The sequence below is a fragment of the Mus caroli genome, unplaced genomic scaffold (assembly GCF_978045245.1).
Source record: "Mus caroli unplaced genomic scaffold, Mus_caroli_1 scaffold_4, whole genome shotgun sequence".
NCBI lineage: Eukaryota > Metazoa > Chordata > Mammalia > Rodentia > Muridae > Mus > Mus caroli.
In genome coordinates this window covers 104,559,690-104,580,797 of record NW_028227259.1, presented here as the reverse complement: position 1 = coordinate 104,580,797, position 21,108 = coordinate 104,559,690, and the positions used below count along the sequence as shown (strand labels likewise).

General features: G+C 46.3%; 1 protein-coding gene across 28 annotated transcripts in view; it reads left to right on the top strand.

The window, feature by feature from the left end:
• Sec31a (SEC31 homolog A, COPII component) overlaps positions 1–19,653 on the top strand; it is a 56,682-nt gene extending 37,029 nt beyond the window's left edge. For 5 of the 28 annotated variants that reach the window (XM_021163766.2, XM_085836905.1, XM_021163763.2 and 2 more), the window contains 10 exons: positions 978–1,151; positions 3,874–3,966; positions 4,597–4,720; positions 6,174–6,509; positions 10,396–10,434; positions 11,672–11,730; positions 14,191–14,454; positions 17,303–17,422; positions 17,780–17,851; positions 19,064–19,653. In XM_021163766.2, coding sequence (XP_021019425.1) covers positions 978–1,151; positions 3,874–3,966; positions 4,597–4,720; positions 6,174–6,509; positions 10,396–10,434; positions 11,672–11,730; positions 14,191–14,454; positions 17,303–17,422; positions 17,780–17,851; positions 19,064–19,243 — 1,461 coding nt within the window. In that variant the 3' untranslated portion in view covers positions 19,244–19,653. The remainder of the gene's footprint in view (positions 1–977; positions 1,152–3,873; positions 3,967–4,596; positions 4,721–6,173; positions 6,510–10,395; positions 10,435–11,671; positions 11,731–14,190; positions 14,455–17,302; positions 17,423–17,779; positions 17,852–19,063) is intronic. The other 23 variants (XM_021163769.3, XM_085836908.1, XM_085836910.1 and 20 more) reach the window with 8 other exon arrangements.
• The last annotated feature ends 1,455 nt before the right edge of the window (positions 19,654–21,108 follow it).

Below are 21,108 nucleotides of genomic sequence, written 5' to 3'. Positions count from 1 at the left end.
TGTAACAAGTTTATTAGACTAAAGCAGGAAAAGGTGGCTCAGCTGTTAGGAGCACACACTGGACTTCTAAACAACCCACAAGGTAGTCCACAACCATCGGTTCCTCCATTTCTAGGGATCTGACACCTTCTTCTGACCTCCTCGGGTACTATAGGACACGGTGTATAGACATACATGCAAACAAAACACCTGCAAGCATAAAATAAACAAACTTTTTTCCACTTTTCTGAGACGTAGTCTCTCTGTGTAACTATAGCTGTTCTGGATCTTTCTCCATAGACAAGACTGGCTTTGAACTCATAGGGATCTGCCTGCCTTTGCCTCCTGAGTGCTGAGACTAAAAGCAGGACTGAAACTGTTTCTGGAACCTTGTAGCCCATAGCTTTTAAATTTTTGTCAATTTCTAAAAATATGTGTATGTATTCTCTCTCCTCTCTCTCTCTCTATCTATCTATCTATATAGATATATGTGTATGTATATGTATATACACATACACACACACACACATATTCTATAAATCTATATAGTTGTGAATCCGAAAGAGGGAGGTCCAGATTTGAACTTCACGACGTTGCAGAATGTCTCTTAGCTGATGTATTGGCTCCTCTTCCCATCAGCAGCTATGGCAGCTCATGCGCTTTTTCCAGTTGTGTTTTTACAGTAGTCCTCTGATTTGGGAGTACTGTTACTTTGCCATAAAACAGCCAAAGAGCAGTGTTGATTCGGCATTGAGCAGGTGTTCTAATCAAGAGGTGCCATAGGTCCAAGCCCTGCCTCTCAAGTGATAAGTTGTACTGTGTGTCTCTGTCCTTTGGTGCCAGTCCAAGATGTTGACTCACGAGTAGCAGTGTCTTTTCTAGAATGTTCAACATAAGAACCTTGAAGGGGTCTCTTGAATGATCAGATTACTTCAAGAATAATCAACATGCTCCCTATAGCTGGCTCAATTCACAGTTTTGTTTTCTTCTTCCTACAGCCAAATATTGTGCAGCTGCGTGACAGACTCTGTAGAGCTCAAGGCAAGCCTGTGTCGGGACAGGAATCTTCTCAGAGCCCATATGAGAGGCAGCCACTGTCCAAGGGCAGGCCTGGACCAGTTGCTGGCCACTCGCAGATGCCCAGAGTTCAAACTCAGCAATATTATCCCCATGTGAGTGATATGGTCCAGGTGACGTGGGACTGAGTGTGTGCGTCTGTCCAAATGGATGGTTTAAATGTGCTTGGTAAAAGGTGGAGTGAAGCTACACAGGGCAGAGTGTGCTGCAGTTGCACTCAGTGGACCTGCTTCTCAAAATCACCTCTTTTGTGCAGTTGTTTCTGTTCAGTTTAAATTGGTTTTAAATTTCCCTAGCAAGACTGTTTCTTCAGTCTCAGTCAGACCTCCCTTGTACATGTATGTACCTCTACTAGCCTTATTTACCAAAGTATGTAGGGAGAGTGGTGAGAAGGGGTTAATGACTTGGCTCGTCTTAAGAAGGCCTTTTCTGAGCCTTCTTTTTTCCATCACCAAGGTAAGTTCATCCTGTCCTCTACATCCACACACTCAAGAATAACCCAACGATGAGTGAACCACGTAGATTTTAAAGAGAACTGACCGAAGGCTGTGAAGAGTTGGGATAGGGTTATTAGTTTTATTTAATCTTGTGTTTATGCCAGTAAAAAGTGATGCTATTTGTTTTTACAGCTTCATATAGAAACTGTATTTACAGACCAGCAGATAATCTTTTTTTTTTTTCCTTTTCTTGACAATGTCTTACCAAGTAAACCCTCGCTGACCTAGAACTTAGTATGTAGATCAGGCTGGCCTTAAATTCATGAGATCTGCTTGCCTCTTTCTCCAGAGTGCCGGGGTTAAAGTGTGTGCTGTCACACAATGAATGCCCTTCCTTCATGTTCTTAAATGGAAGATACTTTTTAAAAATAAAGTATAACTAGTCTTTACTGATAGTGAAGTTGACATTTCAGCTAGAACAACTTGGTGATAGAATTAACAGGGTTTTTGTTTGTTTGTTTGTTTCATTATAAATCTAAAGTCTTGAGAGGCCTGGATCAGTTAACACTCTCTCTCTTGTACTTGGGGACAAGATCAGAGCTTAATCAGACTGTATGCAGATACAGTGTACTGTGTACTTTACTCTGTAGACCACTGTTTCTAGGTTGTTTCCCCCGTTCCCTTTGCAGGTACTTAGTGCAGCTCTCTCTGAGTGCCTGGCATTAGTCTTGCTATAGGGATTGTCCTGGTAAACAAGCTACACAGTTTCTCTCCCTTACAGACATTGTGCTTACAAAGTCTGCCATGGAAATGGGGGTGGAGTGTTGACCAAGACAACAGAGAGGTGGGATGTCACAAGACTCTGCAGGGTTCAAGGCCCAGAGATGTCATCTCTGTACTGCCCAGCTGGCTGAAGGCTAACCTTTGGTTAGAATTTTCAGTCAGCTTGTGTTTAGACTGAGATGTTTCTTGAGGTACTAATAAAGCAGGGCTTGCTCTGCACAGGGAGAAGAGAACAGTTACTCTTGGTGCCTTTGCCTTGTCTCTCTCTCTCTGAGAAATGCTGAAAGCATTTAAAGACTGTTGAATTTCTTGGGCATAGTAGTGCACCACTTGAATATTTACATTCACTTGGGAAGCAGATGCAGGTGGATTTCTGTGAGTTGGAGGCCAGACTTGTGGCCATAGCAAATCTCAGGTCAATCAGATATCAAGATCCAGTCTCCAAATAAAACAACAACAAAATCACAAAATAATTTACCAGTCTTGTATTTTAAGAAGAGCAGGTAAAGTCCAGCAGTGAGCGGGGTTTTCTTGCTGGGTGGGTGAGGACAGTGGTGTGCAGTTTTAAAAGTAGTGTTTGCAGGTGGAAGGGGAGGGAAAGAGGAAAGTTATTTTATATGCTTATGGCTGTGCTGGAGTGCTGTAAAGATTCGCATACCAAAAGGATTTTGATGGCTTAAAACGGATTTAGGAAGGCCTGGAGAGATGGCTCAGCAGTTTAAGAGCACTGACTGTTCTTCCAGACTTCCCGAGTTCAATTCCCAGCAACCACATGGTGGCTCACAACCATCTGTAATGGCATCTGATGCCCTCTTCTGGTGTATCTGAAGACAGCTACAGTGTACTTACATATATAAAGTAAATAAATAAATCTTTACAAAGGAAGGTTTTAGGAAAACGTTTAGACAGAACTTGAGAGTAGGCAGAACTTGAGAGTTGAGGCCGGCTCAGTCTCAGCCATCGCCACTGAGTCCTCTGGACCTTAGGGTCACCTCTTAGGAAAGGCTGGGCTTGGCTGGATGCCATTGAGTCTTCTGAGGGAAGTGTAGCGTCTGGTGAATGGCCTGACTAGCAGCATGGAAATGGGTTAATCAGGCTCCCTCCCGAGTGTCTTCTCTTTCTACCTAAGGACCTCTTCCCACTTACACCTTTTATTATTTACTTATGCATTTATTTATTCATTTATTGTGTGTTAGTGAATGTGTCACCTGCATGTACACCAGTTCCCCTGGGGCTGGAGTCACAGATAGTTGTGATCTGTCCTATGGGTGTTGGGAATTGAACCCTGGTCCTCTGGAAGAGTAGCCAGTGCTCTTAACCACTGAACTACCGCTCCAGCCGCCTCATACACTTTGGGCTTGTTTCTGTGCTGCCTGAGATTTCGCACTGTCTGTCTTCCCTGCCTCCCTGCAACTGTTTTGTTGTGTTTTCCCTTTGGAGCCAGGTGGCCCGCGAGCCATTGCTTTGCTACATGTGATCTTACTGCTTTCACTTTTTGCTTTGCATCTTGCTATTAAGCCCTTTTGAGTTGTTTGTTTCTTCTTTTAACGTTTTCATTTTTTATTTTCTGTGATTGGTATTTCTTTGTTCAATTCAGGTTAGAATTGCCCCTACTGTCACTACCTGGAGTAACAAAACTCCCACTGCCCTCCCCAGCCATCCACCTGCAGCCTCTCCCTCTGACACACAGGTATATCTGCTCACTGACTATATATAACACTATATAGAACTATCACCTGATTATATAGATGATTATATATGCTCTCGCTTCTTCCTCGTTACTCTCCAGTCCCTACTCTGCATTCATCTGCCTGCTCGATGCATCTTATTGCTTGTGGGATACAGGTGGCAATTTTTAGTACTATTAATTTATTCTCTTATCCTTTCTCTTCTGCAGTTCTAAATTTACTTGAGCTAGAAAAATCTCAACCAAGGTTCAAATAATAGTTTTAATTGAATTTTATGAAGATGTTTCTCTGTCTTGTAAGCATTGCAGAAATGGAAGAAAACCAAAAGTCCCCTTATGCTATTTATCCTGAGTCCGGAGCAGTAAATGGAAGTTAGTAGAGATGAAACTTCTGGTGTTACCACAGTGTTGCCGACCCTGTTATGAGGCCATTGCTGCTGCCATTCACTGCAGTCATTTTGGACCTTTCGATCACTCAGACCGTTCTGAGCAAGATAGTATAGGCAAAATGCAGCTTTCTCATATAATAGCTTAAAAAAATAAACACCAATTCCATTTCAGAGACTGCAAGGCTATTTGGTGAGACTTGATCCCAAATATAATTTTCCTTTTTACTCTGTTCTCATTTTCCAGGGAGAAAATCCCCCACCTCCAGGTTTCATAATGCAAGGCAATGTCATTCCAAACCCCGCTGCCCCGCTGCCCACGGCTCCAGGCCACATGCCCAGCCAGCTGCCACCTTACCCACAGCCACAGCGTGAGTAACCATGGAGCCTGCCTCCCCTCATTGCCTAGCCGCCACAAAACCATGCTCAGTCAGTTTTGACAGATAAAATCAGGGGGCTAGGGTGTCACTCAGTGCCAGGGGGCTCGCTTAGAGTGTTCAGTTTCTAGCACCCACAGAGAGTGGGGAGGTGGGGAATAGACACACACAAGAGAGACACACCGACATACTCACCCACACACAAGATACAGGGCACCCACGTGCTCACCCACACACAAAGTACAGGGTGCCCACACACTCACCCACACAGAAGATACAGGGCACCCACACACACCCATGCCCACCCACACAGAAAGTACAGGGCACCTACACACACCCACACAGAAGATACAGGGCACCCACACACTCACTCACACAGAAAGAACAGGGCACGCACACACTCACCCCTGCACACACAGAAAGAACAGGGCACGCACACACTCACCCCTGCACACACAGAAAGTACAGGGCACGCACACACACCACACAGACTCTTTGCATCCTGAAGCGTGGTAGTGTATGTTTTGCAGTAACGAACAAATGATGCTGTCTTGTGCCAAAGCCCAGACTTTATGTGTGTACACTCTTAGATTTGTATATTCTGTGGACTTTGACAAAGGGAGCAGTTACACTTGAAAAAAGAAGTGCAATTAGGAGTGGGGATGCAGGCCTTCAGTCCCATCCATGGTGGGTAGAGGCAGACTAACTGTTTCACATCTACAAACAAAGAACCTAAGTAAAAATGGGGAAATTATAAGATTAAATAACTATTAAAAATTAAGAACCAAGGGCCTAAACAACTATTAAAGACGACCCTAACCACTGATCCAGATGAGGCCTTCTGAGCTGCAGGGATTCTTCACATAAATCTACATTTCACACAGTGCTTAGTGCTGTTTCTGGGTAGCAGATGCCCCGGGTGGACACTGCAGGGCCTCTCCCTGCCTCTCTCCCTGCCCTGCCTATGCAGTGTTAGGCTCTGTCAGGAGGGTTGAGTGAGGGTGGAGGCTGAAGTCAAGCTACCAACACACTATAGGGTTTTCCAGAAAAGTACTGGCCTTGTGTCCACAAGTCCTCATGGCTCCATCTGGTGGCTCATTGCTGTCTCTGCAGTCTTCCCAGGAACAGGCGGTCTCAGAGAAGGGCCAGTCCTGTCGGCTCTTAGACCTGATGGCCCATGTTTCTCAGAGGAAGCATGCTAAGGCTTTGTGTTGTTACTGTTTTTTTCTTTATTTTTGAGGTGCTGCAGATGGAACCCAGGTTTCCCATGCTAGGCAAGTGCTCTGTCACTGAGCTACACCCCCATCATGAGTGCTAGCTTTGGTCTTACTGTTATAAGATTAATGATTAAAACCATCTTCCTATGATACCGTTACTTGTTCCTCCTACTTCCGTGTGAGTAAGTATGTAACTAACGAAGGATTTCTGTTTCTTCCCCTTGATGTAGCTTACCAGCCAGCCCAGCAGTATTCCTTCGGAACAGGGGGGGCAGCAGTTTATCGACCTCAACAGCCTGTTGCTCCTCCTGCTTCTAACGCTTACCCTAACACCCCGTATATATCTCCTGTGGCTTCCTATTCTGGGCAGCCTCAGATGTACACAGCCCAGCAAGCCTCCTCACCTACCTCCAGCTCTGCTGCTTCTTTCCCCCCTCCCTCCTCTGGAGCATCCTTCCAGCATGGCGGACCAGGAGCTCCACCATCATCTTCAGCTTATGCACTGCCTCCTGGAACAACAGGTACACCGCCTGCTGCCAGTGAGCTGCCTGCGTCCCAAAGAACAGGTCTGCGCTTGGAAGGGGTCTGCTTGGGCCTCCTGTTTCATGAGCAGCGGGGTGGCTGGAGGGGCGGTATTTCCAAGTGTTTGTGAACTGAATAACATGGGGTATTGGTTGAATTTTCAATAACAAATTCTAAAACTTTGCATGAGTGTGAGCCCCCCCCATAATGAATGTCAGCTACTAAATGAAGAGAACAGACTAGCGCTTTCAAACACTAAGACTATGTAACCCACTGCTGCATGTACTTTAAAAGGTAGAAAATTAGTTGGCAAGACGAATGACAGTTGAAATCAGATTTAGTGGATACTGTTATGTGAAATACAGAACTTTAGAGGGCATAGCATCCTGGGAATTGAACGTAGGCCTCAAGTGTTAGTGAAATGCTAAGCTGTATCTCCAACCATTCCTTTACTTGGCTGAAGTGTGCTCAGTGTTCTTAAAATGTTGTTGCGGGCTGGCTCAGTGGGTCACGTGGGTCACTGGCTGCGAGCCTGACAAGCTGGTAGAAGAGACATGGCTTCTGGAGTTGTCCTCTGACCTCCATAACTGCAAGAAATAAATGTAGGAAGATAAAGAAATCTTAGAGTAATGTCCCAGTTCATCAGCATTTGATAGTACCTGCTTCAGATTATAATGGATGTTCAAACTAGTGGGGTAAAAGGATGGAGTTAGACTTGTTTAACCCTGAGCTGGAAGATGTTCAAGGAAAGGCTGTTCTATAGTTTTCTGATTTAAATGCTAAGAGTAACTCTAACTGATAAAAGTATCGTAAGTCTGTGGTAGAAGCATTCTTTTCAAATAAATACAACAATAAATATCGATATAAGAGATTTTAAAAATATTACTAGTTCTAAAATCTTATAATTGATTCTAGAATTATAAACATACCTCTTTCCCCATTTTCTAATATGCAATATTAACATTCAAAGAGCAAAACTTACATACTACAAGGATTTTGGAAACTTGCATTGTCTTGGTTTATCTGTGGAAGCTCAGCCGATGTTTGATACCATATACCACCAACCCCATGTGTGATAAACTGGTTATTAACCAGGAATAATAAGGGATTGACAGTAACTAAAAATTAAAACTGCAGGCTGTAATAACTTGCTGCCATTGATACAGTCTTCACTTTGGGGCCTTGTTAACTGAGGTAAGGGTAGTCTATCTGGCGGGTACACTGGACAAAGGGACAGCTTGTACCCTTCTGTCTTGAAATGAGTGTATCAGACTTCTCAGCTATTGCTTACGAATGTTTAGCATTCCTTTTCATAACTGTGGACAAAGTTGACCATGGAAGTGAAGGGGAGCCTATCATACACACTTCAGTTAATACACCACAGACACATCCTAGTAGTTTGATGGTTTAGAAGTGAGTGCTAGCTCCTAGACTTCAAAAAATACCCTTTAAACCTAGGTAAGCAACCATTCTGAGCAGCCGGGGCCGATTCTTCAGTAAGGACAGTGTGGGTTCAGATGAGCGCCTGCTCAGTGCTGCAGGAAGTAGAAGAGCAGCTCACTGTTGCTAGAATGTCCTGGGCTTGACCTCGAGTTTGCTGTTTGTCTTGCCTTCAGTCCTCACAACCCTGAGAAACAGAACCGCTTTATCTTGTTAAGATCTTAGATGAGGACACTGGAGCTTCTAAATGCTGCAAACAATCTCAGAGCTCACAGTTGTTCCAGTTTAACCTGGTCTGTGTCCTCGCTGCTGGTTCTGTGCTGGTTGTTGGAGTTCTCGTGTCCACATAGAAACTTCTCAGTGGAGGGATTACAGGACTTCGCCAGCACCACCCCTGGAGGCTTTTGTCACTTTTTATAGTAAATAAGACAGTGCATAGCATTGTTTTCCGCCTTAGGCAGAAGAGCATTTGCCATGAGGGTCTGTGCGCTGTGCTAACAGGAGAAGCGTCCACACTAACCTTCCCTAGGGTTCAGCATGCACTGTGTATGTCGCTGCCTGGCCACCTCCTGCATGTAACCTTCCTGTACACCTTAACTGCAGTCAGCTCACCGTGCTTTCATTTTGGATTTCCTAAAGAGTTTGTTGAAGTTACATAATTGTGACTAGAAAGTTTGTTATATTGTAATGTTTGTCTTAGATCATGAGTTTGTTTGAGATTTAGAAATTCCAGTTGACCAGTGGATAATCACTGTTAGATCCTACAGATTTCCAAGCTTCCTGTTGATATATGAGATGGTGTGGCAAAGGCTCAGAGAGATGGATGTTGCAGTTAGTAAAACATTTATCAGTCAGTTCTTTTTTTTTTTTTAATTTATTTATTTTGTTTGAGTGTTCTATCTGCATGTACACCTGCATGGCAGAAGAAGGCATCAGATCCCATTACGGATGGTTGTGAGCCACCATGTGGTTGCTGGGAATGGAACTCAGGACCTCTGGAAGCGCAGCCTGCGTGTGCTCTTAACCACTGAGCCATCTCACCAGCCCCTATTCAGTCAGTTCTTAACAAGACCTACTCTGTAATTAGAATTATGGAAGAAGTAGAGAGGCAGAAAAGGACAGTGTATCTCTAAGGAATAATGAGTAACTCCTAGAAATTAAATTTTGTATATGTGTCAAATTTTGAATAGCCTCGTGTAGTAGAATAGGGACTGTATAGTTCATACAATAAGAAAATAAGAGTCTCGTAGAGATCCTGGACTGCTGAGTGGGGTGACCTAAGTGTCACTTTCAGGAGAGTACTCTGGAAGCTTCCTCACGGGAGAGATTGTGACACATGCTGACCACAGTACTGGGGTGGAGTGGCAATGGTGCAGGTCCCTTGTGGCAGAAAGTGGTCCCTGGGTCACTGTCTAGGATGAGTGGGTGCTGTTTGACTCTTTTTTTTTTTTTTTCCAGTCCTTGGTTTACTTTGTGTTTCTAAGAGAAAAACTTTCAAAAATATGATGGCCGTAGAGCTAGCCAGCTGGCCCGCTCTCTCCCCAGAGTCACAGTGCGCATTTGATTCTGATTTCTGATTTCACTGCTAACTTTGAGTCTGACTTTGTTATGACCTCCGTGCTGTCACTAAGGGATCATGTGAAAATTGCTATTCAGACTTCCTTGTGCTGCAGCTTAGTGAGAGCAGATCACTTGCAGGCTCCTGCTTGGGAGCTGGAGAAGTGGTCTTCGTCCCTTCCCGGTCCTGTGAGCTGGGTGGGGCAGAGGTTGCATAGCTCAGAGCAGTTGTCTTGGCTCCTGCCCTCCCACTGGAGCTGCATGGGTTCTGAAGGCTGTGTGTGCAGATGAGTGTGCCTGCTTCTGTGCCGTGCTGGGCCACAGTGGACGGGGTGTGTTCAGTGTGTACTCTTCCGCACTGCTGGAGGCTTGACAGCAGCGCTGTGTCACCTAAGAACCTGCTGGACAGAGAACATTCGGTCCTACCGTAGCCTCACTGATTGTTCTGCTTGAACAGGTCCTCAGTTGCCACGGGTCCACGGCTTTGAGTGATGCTGGCACGGCGCACTTGCCGGCACGTGGCATGAGTGGTGCTGGCACGGTGCACTTGCCGGCATGTGGCATGAGTGATGCTGGCACGGCGCACTTGCCGGCACGTGGCATGAGTGGTGCTGGCACGGCGCACTTGCCGGCACGTGGCATGAGTGGGTAGATGACAAGTGCTGTGTGCTTAGGGTGTACGGAGCGCCATTGCCAGGAGAGAAACCGTGAGGGTAAGAACCAGGGAAACACTGAGGGCCCCATTGAGAGCAGGCCAGGCTATCTGGTTAGAGACTGCCAACAAGTAAGTTTTGACAAAGTGTGAGGTTGTGCTCCTTTGACATTAGTTTGCTTTTTCTGGATCCTGTTAAGCAGGGAAGAAAAAGGATAAAGTGATAATTTTAGAATGTCTTCCATATTACTATCTAAGTGACTTTTACATTTTATCAACAGAAAATCAATCTTTCCAAGACCAGGCGTCTATATTGGAAGGTGAATTGGTTGTAAAACATACTTTAGTAAATAATTTAATCATTAAATACAGCTTATGAATGGGCATTAACAATAATGCATGTGATCGGTATCATTTTTATTTGGCTTCTTAATTGAATTAAATTTTAGAAGTGATTAAATGCATATAATGACTCCCAGTTTTAATCATGGACGCTGCCTATCTTAGTAAGCATAAGAGAGTACTGGAATGTGCAGCTACAAGCATGAGGTGGTGGGCGAAGTTTCAGTGATTCCTCTGTGTGGTGGGACAGTCAAGAATTTGTTAAGCAGGCGTGACGCAGTAGCTTGGACCAGCTCCCGACTGTCTTGTGCTGAGCTTGTAGGCCGTTCTGTTTAACAGCAAAGCAGCTAAGTCCACAGTGCTTAGGGAAAGAGTGGTTTGCCAAGCAGTTCTGTTGTGAAATAATATTCATATCAGCTCAGCAAGCAAGGGAGGGACGAGGGGAAGGTGTCTCCAAAACCAACGCACTTCCTGTCTTCATATGTTCACGCACACACCTGTGCTTTAGCAACTGTCTGCTTCCACGGAGCGGTGTAGGGTAATCACCTGTAATTTGGAAGCTGTCTGATTTCAGCATGTTTTGTAATATGCTGGTACTAAAACAGTGAGCTCTACTGATGGCCATTTCTAACTCTGCGATGCCAGCATACTGGGGTCTCAGTTCTGAGGAAGCTTGCTGTACTTGACCACAGTTTGACAAGGCAGGGAATGCTGAGAGCTACTTGCTCTTCTGCAGTTGGGTCTGCTGTTGTTTTCTTGTTTGCCCTGTGTTACTGGGCATGGAACCCGGGCCTCCCATTCTGGGCAAACATTCCATCATTGAGTTGCTCCTTGGCCTGGAAAGGTTTTTATAAACAATAGACCCATGTTCCGCATCTGTGCTGGCGTGCGTGTTGAGTTGCTCCCTTGCCAATAGAGGGCTCTCTCCTTTCTTTTTTGGACATCGAGTATGACAGAGCTGTGCAGAAGCACACTCAGCCAACCTATTTTCCCTTTATCAGGAGAGAAGAGAGAACTTTGAAGGCTGGGGGTCAGTTTAGACATAAGGACTTAGGCCTGAAGCGTAGGACAGTCCCTTACATAGCAGTACTATCAGGATATGTTGTCTAAGGCAAGCCCTGTGTGACCCCGGTTGATTGGTGGAGCCTGTGTGGCAGTTACCTCACAGTTAAGGAGAATGTTTAGGGTTCTGAAAGAAAATGTCTTCTATTGTAGGTCCTCAGAATGGTTGGAATGATCCTCCAGCTCTGAACAGGGTGCCGAAGAAGAAGAAGGTAATGAGAAGTTCTCTACCTGTGCGTGTCTTTATCTGTACCACCTGGAGCACAGCACGCTTAACCCATGGCTTTAAGGGCAAAGCTTGCCGGTTATTGTATATAAAATGCATCATATCAAGTTTTCTTCTAATCCATGGTAAAAGAAGGGAAGCTAGAGTGTCGTCAAAGCCTTACTCTGCGCTGTGACTGACACAGCTGTAGTCCCCATGCTTGGGAGGATGAGGCAGGCCAGCAAGGGGACGATGGCTCAGGAACCCTGGCCTTCCTTGGCTTGGCCTGTGCTGTCATCTTCTAACAGTGTGCTTGGCAGCCTGTGACACTTTGTGCGTGTTCCATGTACAAACTTCCCCTCTGAACAACGCACGTAGCAACCGAGGGCCTAGTCCTGCATTGAGCTGCACATATACCCCACTCTGCACATATACCCCACTCTGCACATATACCCCACTCTGCACATATACCCCACTCTGCACATATACCCCACTCTGCACATATACCCCACTCTGCACATATACCCCACTCTGCACATATACCCCACTCTGCACATATACCCCACTCTGCACATATACCCCACTCTGCACATATACCCCACTCTGCACATATACCCCACTCTGCACAGTGCAGTCAGTTTCTTCTCCCCCCTTCATGACCACCAGACTTGGACGATTCTATCCAGTCATACTCAGGTTCTGTTCAAGTACAAAAGTAGAAAGGCTGACCTGGCGTTGGGTGTACGTGTGATAAAGCAGAACTATGTCCACAAGTCAACTTTTCCCATCTATGTCTACACATGTAATTTAGCTTTCATGTGATTAAAACCATATTCACAGTGGAGAGATGATAAATAAATTAACCTATCAGTCAAAATAGAGAACAAAAGCTCCTCTGCTTACTAGCCAGGCCCCTGCCTTTGGACTCAAGCAATACCAGCAAACCAAGCAACCTCATTCATGTGTCCTGCTGTCTGTTTCTACTCCCACCCCAACCCCCCAACCTGTGACAGCGTTTCTCCTTGTGCTTCTAGCTGTCTTGGAACTCATAGAAATCCTCCTTCCTCTGCTTTTTTTGCCTTAAATAAAGTTGCTTTACTGTGGTCCCTTATTTCAGTCCTTAGAATAAGAGGCCAAGGCCCTGGAAACAAACAGCCCAGATCCCAGCCACAGTGAGGCCGGTCTTGGCTTAGCTCTGTAGTGAACACCTGTACCAAATGACCTTCCCTACCTAACCCCACCCAGGGGTTAGGGAAGCCTTATTCTGCTGACAGTGGTGTGAACTGAAGCCGCTTTAAATTTGTCAGCCCCCTACAGGCCTCTCAAGCAGGAGGAAGCAGAATTTTTGGCTTTGCTGTTGAGTTTTAGAAGTTTCTTTGATCCTTTGGTATTCTAGCAATAATCATGATTATATTTTATAATCAACTGTACTTTATACCTACATTTTAGATTTTCGTTTACAATGTTTTTTAATGATTTATTTTATGTGTATCAGTGTTTTGCCTGCATGCATATCTGTGTGAGGTTGTCAGATCCCCTGGGACTAGAGTTACAGACAGTTGTGAGCTGTCATGTGGGTGCTGGAAACTGAACCCAGGTCCTCTTGGAAGAGCAGCCAGTGTTCCTAACCACTGAGCCATCTCTTGAGCCCTTGCAATAATGTCTTTAAAAATGTTTCTGATTTTTTTACTCCGTGTGTGTGTGTGTTTTTTTGCCTGTGCCAACTACACACTCATGAGTGTGCCACAATGTGTATACGTCAGGAGACACTTTGTTGAAGTGGGTTTTTCCTTCCATTGTGTGAGTCTCAGAGATTGAACACGGGTTCTTGGGCTTCCTGGCAATGTCCACCCAGCCATGTTGCTGTCCCTGCCACAAATGACATTAAGTGAAGAAATACCCTGTATGTAGCATTGTTTATATGTCAATAATGTTTACAAAGTACTGAATATAAATGGTACTTTTTTCCTTTCTCTGAAGCTATATATATTGTAAATTCTTGATGATTTCATTCTCCAAGAATAGAGGCTAGAACAGAACACTGGGAGACATTAAGTCAGTAAGGAAACCCCAACAAAAAGCCAGTCATGATCTGAAACTTTATCTGCTGTTTCTAGTGCCAAGTAGCAGCTACGTAGTGATCTGTGAAACTGGAATTACATCCTATTGTCATGTAATGTGCACACATGGTACATTGGTTGTGTAGATGAAATGCATGTTTTGGGGAGTCTGTGAGAGGACAGGGAGATAACCCTGAGTGTGGTCCTCATTCATGCTAGGTCTACTGCGATGCTTTACTCTGGAATTCTGCATAACATTTCATTTGAGAAAGTATTGTGCTGAGAAACGTTAACCTGGGGTCCTCTCAGGCCTTCACCACTTTAGCCAAGGAAATGGTTGGCTTTCCTCTTCTTACTTTTGCTCCTTTAACTTTCCCGTTTTTTTTTTTTCTTTCATCTTTTAAAAGATGCCTGAAAACTTCATGCCTCCTGTTCCCATTACGTCACCAATCATGAACCCTTCAGGTGATCCCCAGTCACAGGGGCTGCAGCAGCAGCCTTCAACTCCAGTGCCGCTGTCAAGCCACGCCTCCTTCCCGCAGCAGCACCTAGCGGGCGGCCAGCCCTTCCATGGCGTACAGCAGCCTCTTGCTCAAACAGGCATGCCACCGTCCTTCTCAAAGCCCAACACTGAAGGGGCTCCAGGAGCTCCCATTGGAAACACCATCCAGGTATCAGTAGAACTGTAGGGGTGCATGGGAGATGGCTTGGTCAGTGTGAACTCAGTCCTTCATGTTAGCTTCAAAATGGCAACTCCATTTTAATAGACTGTACATGTATATTACTTTTTAGTGGCATGGCTATACGTAAGCTTTCTAGACAAGAGTTACATATTTGGGGAATGTATGTTTACTATGGCTCAGTAACTACAGTGTTTTCTTAATCTAGTCAGTGCACAAGTTAAGATTGTCTGAGTCACCACTGTATCCGAGGCTGTTTTTATAGGCTTTTTTTTTTTTAAATGCTAAGTAAAAATGTTACGAGTTATGTCATTTAGTGTGTACTACCTACCCAGAAGTTAAAAACTCATAGCACACACATAAAAATGTAAAGAGCTGGGTCAGTGCTCACTGTTGAGGAACGAAGCAGCCAGCCTGGGAAATGCTGGTTCTGCTGTCCCGTCTTAGCCGTGCAGACTGGCTGAGAGAGTTCCTGCTTCCAGTCGCTTTCAGGACTACAAGTGTGACACCTGTTTGCTCTTTCCCAGAACATTATGGCTTCCTGTTGTTAATGGATAAGGACCAAATAGTTAGCGCTATCCAGAACTCAAATAGTTAGCGCTATCCAGAACTCCTGCACTCAGAGTCCTCTCTCTCTGGTCCAGTCTTACTGGCCTCCCTGTGTCCTCGTGTATGCGCTGTGTCCCTTCCTGTCTATGTTATTCCTTTGTCTAAAATGATTTTCTCCCCTTACTTAAGTGGTTAGCCAAATTCATCTTATGTATTTGAGTTATAGTTTCCTGTAAGCGTTAACTTTTTAAAAACTTTATTTATTTTTATTTATTCACTTGACATCCCGATCACTGTCCCCTTCCCAGTCCCCCTGCCCTGTCCCTTCTCTGAGAGAGTGGAGTGTCCTCCACCCAGGTATCCCCCAACCCTTGCACATCAAGTCTCTGCAGGGTTAGGCGCTTCTCCCACTGAGGCCAGACAAGAAAGCCAAGCTAGGGAAACAGGTTCCACAGACAGAAAACAGCTTTAGGGACAGCCCCTGCTCCAGTTGTTTGGGACCCACATGAAGACGAGGCTGCCATGTGCGGGGGTGGGCGGGGGCTAAGCAGCAACCCACTGTAGGTACACTGTCACATACCTTGGGGTGGGAGGGGCTGAGCATCAGCCTGCTATAGGTACACTGTCACATACCTTGGGGTGGGAGGGGCTGAGCATCAGCCTGCTGTAGGTACACTGTCACATACCTTGGGGTGGGGGGGGCTGAGCATCAGCCTGCTGTAGGTACACTGTCACATACCTTGGGGTGGGAGGGGCTGAGCATCAGCCTGCTGTAGGTATACTGTCACATACCTTGGGGTGGGAGGGGCTGAGCATCAGCCTGCTGTAGGTATACTGTCACATACCTTGGGGTGGGGTGGGGCTGAGCATCAGCCTGCTGTAGGTACACTGTCACATACATTGGGGTGGGAGGGGCTGAGCATCAGCCTGCTGTAGGTACACTGTCACATACCTTGGGATGGGAGGGGCTGAGCATCAGCCTGCTGTAGGTACACTGTCACATACCTTGGGGTGGGAGGGGCTGAGCATCAGCCTGCTGTAGGTACACTGTCACATACCTTGGGGTGGGAGGGGCTGAGCATCAGCCTGCTGTAGGTACACTGTCACATATCTTGGGGTGGGAGGGGCTGAGCATCAGCCTGCTGTAGGTACACTGTCACATATCTTGGGGTGGGAGGGGCTGAGCATCAGCCTGCTGGTGGTACACTGTCACATACCTTGGGGTGGGAGGGGCTGAGCATCAGCCTGCTGTAGGTACACTGTCACATACCTTGGGGTGGGAGGGGCTGAGCATCAGCCTGCTGTAGGTACACTGTCACATATTTTGGGGTGGGAGGGGCTGAGCATCAGCCTGCTATAGGTACACTGTCACATACCTTGGGGTGGGAGGGGCTGAGCATCAGCCTGCTATAGGTACACTGTCACATACCTTGGGGTGGGGGGGGCTGAGCATCAGCCTGCTGTAGGTACACTGTCACATATCTTGGGGTGGGAGGGGCTGAGCATCAGCCTGCTGTAGGTACACTGTCACATACCTTGGGGTGGGAGGGGCTGAGCATCAGCCTGCTGTAGGTACACTGTCACATACCTTGCTAGTTTTAAGCTTTGCCTCTTTCTGCATGGCCTGTGAACCTTCTTAGGACTGAAGTCATTTCTGTCCTGGCTCACCGCTGTGTAGCTAGCTCCAGTGCATCACTGCCTGGTGTCCTGTGAGTAAGTGAAAGGATGGGCACAGAGGGGAGTCCCTGCTTGCCCGTCTATCGCTGTCACTGTCACAGGTTTTCTGTAATAAACACCCTTTAAGAAGAGTAAGAGAGTAGTCAGGGGTGGCCCACATTGTAGCACTTTGGAGATTAAGGTAGGAGAATCCCTGTGATTTCAGCTAGCCTGGGTGCTACAGCAAAGCCATCTCAAAAAACAAGAGGAATTGTAAAGGGGGTAGAAGGAGAGCAGAGTACCAGAGTTAACACTATGAGGGGCTGCGTGTGTAACCAGTCAGGTGCTTCAGGGTGTGTGTGTGTCTAATGCAGGAATTGATCCCTGGGCCTCGTGGTTATTGGACAGCATTCTGCCACTTATACAAACAGAAGCTGTCCAAGGAGCACGAGTGCTTCCTACTGGTCTCTTACCCATTTCTTCTCAAACCCCTGAGTTCACATGTTAAACCTTCATTTTATTTTTAACAGATCTGCCTCCAAGGCTGTTGGTTCTCTTCACATAGAATCAGAACTTTGGATATAAAGCGCTTTCTGGTCCTTTCTCATTGTTTTTATAACATTAATTCTTTCAGCACGTGCAGGCTCTGCCAACAGAAAAGATTACCAAGAAACCTATTCCGGAGGAGCACCTCATCCTAAAGACGACATTTGAGGATCTTATCCAGCGCTGCCTCTCCTCAGCTACAGACCCCGTATGGACTCTGCTTCTCATAGTTTACTTAACTGTAAATACGGCCTGGGGCTGGAGAGTTGGGTCAGCACTGTCACTATTGCAGCGCCCACGTGGCAGCTCACAGCTGTCTGTAACTCCACTCCCAGGACCTCTGAAGGCACTGCACACATGTGGCGCACAGACATGCAGGGAAATGCGTGTATAGTTAAAACTGTAAAATACATTTTTTTAAAATCTTCTTTTTAAAGTCCCTTGTGGCGCTCCTCCATTATTGAGAGAGCTGTGGTCATAGTTACCCCCATTGCCTTGGTAAACAGAGGCCTGCAGCATCCTCGGGGCAGCGCTCAGTGTAACGCCTGTTCTTCTCCTCCTGTAGCAAACCAAGAGGAAGCTGGACGACGCCAGCAAGCGCCTGGAGTTCCTCTACGACAAGCTTAGGGAACAGACAGTAAGTTTTTGGGAAGCAGAGGTCGATTATAACACCCATTATTCTTTGTTGCTAATGAAGTGACTCACCAACACTGTCACTCTGTGTGGGGGATGGCAAGCTTGTCGTGAAAGGTACAGGATGGTCTTCCCAGAACCCATTTGTGCGAGTTGGGGGAGAGAACATAAGAGGTGAAATTAGCCCTTTTTATAACAAAGATCAGAAATGCAAACTGGACTGTGTTGTGCCCAGGGTAACTGGCCTGATGCTCATTTAACATGGCACTTGTATCAGAAACCAGAGACGAGGCAGGTGCCCTGTTTTCTAGAGAAGAATTTGTCATCTCTCTGGAGTCTAAAACTCTTGATCCTTTACTCCCACAACAGCTGATATAGAAGGGCAAAACCAGATGTTGCTGCTGGTCAGGGTGCTGTTCTGTGACTGAGAAGTCACAGCAAGGAAGCACTGTGGTCCTCTTGAACTGACCTGCTGCAGCCTAGGGTAGCAGCATGGGCCAGAGACCCCAGCTCCTGCTGAGAGGATCACCTGAGCTCAGGAGTGTGAAGCCAGCCTCAGCAACACAGCAAGAGCTAAAAAAAGGAAAACAAATTTTTTAATGCCAGTAGAGAAGGTAGACTTATAAAAGTATTCTAGCCCGGGATGTGGCTCAGGTTAGCGCTTGTCTACACATTGGAAACCCCGTTCCACCCCCATCATCACAAAAGATGGGAAGAAAAACTAGTTCCGAGCTGGTGAGTTGCCTTGTGTGGCCAAGCCTGTTGCCTTGAACTCAGAAGAGACAGAAGGTTCAGAGTCTCCTGTAGAAAAGGCTTCAAGTAGCTGGGTCCCAGCTTTGTGGTGCCTGATATACAACCTTCCTGGACGCAAGGAAAATGTTGAAGGCTCTGCTAACGTAACTGGAGAAGGAAGGCTCTTCATTGGAAAGAGATGTAAGCAGATCAACTTGCAGGAGGAAGTCAGTAAGGAAAGACCTGCTCTACACCATTGTAATTCATAAAGGACTTGTCACATGAGGTGTCCCCATCAGGCTTCTACATTTAAGTGTAACTTTCACTTGGTCTAAAGTCTTTGTTTGGTTTAAAACATTCCAAAATGCTAACTAGTTAGGCATTTGTCAGGAGTGTCTCCGGCTCCGGTAAGCCTCTGGGTTGAATGCTTGCAGAGTGGTGGCCGTCCTCAGGTAACTCCTCCCTGCCCCGGCCTTTCTTTCAGCTCTCCCCGACCATCATCAACGGTCTGCACAGCATCGCCAGGAGCATTGAGACGAGGAACTACTCGGAAGGGTTGAGCGTCCACACTCACATCGTCAGCACCAGCAACTTCAGTGAGACCTCGGCCTTCATGCCCGTCCTCAAGGTTGTCCTCAGTCAGGCCAGCAAGCTGGGCGTCTGAGGACGGCAGCGCTGCCCGCTGACATTGCCACTTCTCCAAAGAAAGCCATGCTAAGACTGGGACCAACCCCTCGTTAGCATGTCTCCCTGCCGCCCGCCCACCCGCCACCCAGGAGCTTTGACATTATTTCTGCCGCCATACTCCCCTAGAACTGCTCGAACCCCGTGCTTTCCTTTTTCTTCATCTCCTTTTGCCCATTATGATTTTCCTATTCTGCAAATACTGTCTTTCCTGGATTACACATAGTGTGGTTTCCTGAGGGATTCTGACTAATGTGGTTTTTAAAACTTGGGTGTACTTTTTAGGAAAATTGCATCTGGCTATGTATAAAACAGACCTAAAATAAATTTCTTTGATGTCTTCCCTACTTTCTCCACATCAATCAGATTAAAGTGTGTAACCCTATCTTACACAGTTAGTCTTTATTTATTTATTTTTTACCTTTTTACTGCCTTTTCTTGATTTCTAAGTGTGTGGATGTGGGCATGCCGCTGTGTGTGGAAGCCAAAGGTCAGACAGCCTGGAGGACCAGTTCTCTACTCCCTCCATGTGGGTCCCAGGCACAGAACTCGGCTTGCCAGGTTTGTCAGTAATCACTTCTGCCCACTGAGCCATCTCACCAGTCTATAGTCTTTGTAAAACAGGCTGCTGACTGTAGTCTGTGGGGGAGCACTTCTTGGCATATGTAAGGCAGAGAACTGAGGCAGGAGGATAAGAGCAAAGTTAGTCTGTATGTACTGTGTAGAAGGTACAGTCTTTAAAAAAAACCTCAGGCATACGAGCGGTTACTGTCTACGTTTGGAAGATACGGCTTCCTCAACACATCCATCATGTGCGGTCAGCAGTTCCTGTTTTGTGGTCCCAGACATGTTGAATTTTCTTGTTTTGTGCTTTTATTTATTTTAATGCAGTTCTAAGCAGAGGAAGGGTTCTGAAGGAATGTGGTCTGTGGGGCTTGGTGCTGGCTTCTGGGTTAGGATTGTTTATATTAGATCTCAACTCTACCTCTGCCTTTTATTTTATTTTATGTATATAGGTGTTTCACTTGCATGCATGTATGTGCACCACATGCATTCCTGGTGCCCACAGAAGCCAGAAGAAGCAGAGCTGGAGTTAGAAGCAGCTGTGAGCTGCCATGTGGGTGATGGAAACCTCAGAGCTCTTAACCACTGAGCCGTCCTTCCAGCTCCCATCTCTACCCTTCTTTATGTTCCTTGGGTGTGGAAAGCGGACCTACTCCACAATGAGATGAGATGCGTAGCTGATGGGGCTGTTATCCATAGGATTTGGGGGCAGCTTCTCTACACCTTGCTATTGAGAGCCTCAGAAGTCATTTAGATTCAGAAATTCCCTGGTGTGTTGGAGGGTTTCTCTTGCAAAGTACAGCAGGAGGGGAGTTAGGAGCCAGGGTTTTAGACTGGAGAGAAGTCTCAGGTAGTGGTCTAGCCTAAGAGTACAGTTACTACAGAAGAACAACAACCAAAGGTTGCAGTGCTGTGCCACTGATCGAGCATGTCTCTCTGCTCTGCCTCAGTTTCCCTGGCTGTAAAACAAGGGAGGTGGAGCAGGATGAGGGCTCTGAGTTTGCTTAGGGCTCCGGAGCCTCTGATCCATCTGCCTTTGCTACCGTGGCTTTGTATCTGACCTACAAGCCTCCTGAGGGAATGGCAACTGAACTTGGCTTTGGCGAAAGATGACAGAAACAGCTATTTGATTTCCAGTCTGGAGGGAAAGAAATGCATCCTGTACCTTGAGTGGAAATGAGTGGGTGGCCCAGAGGAGCCGACCTGTGATCTGAGGACTGCAGGCAGTGTGTCTGTAAGCAGGGAGCCCCCTCCTCGGCCACGTGCTTGTATTTCCCCAGT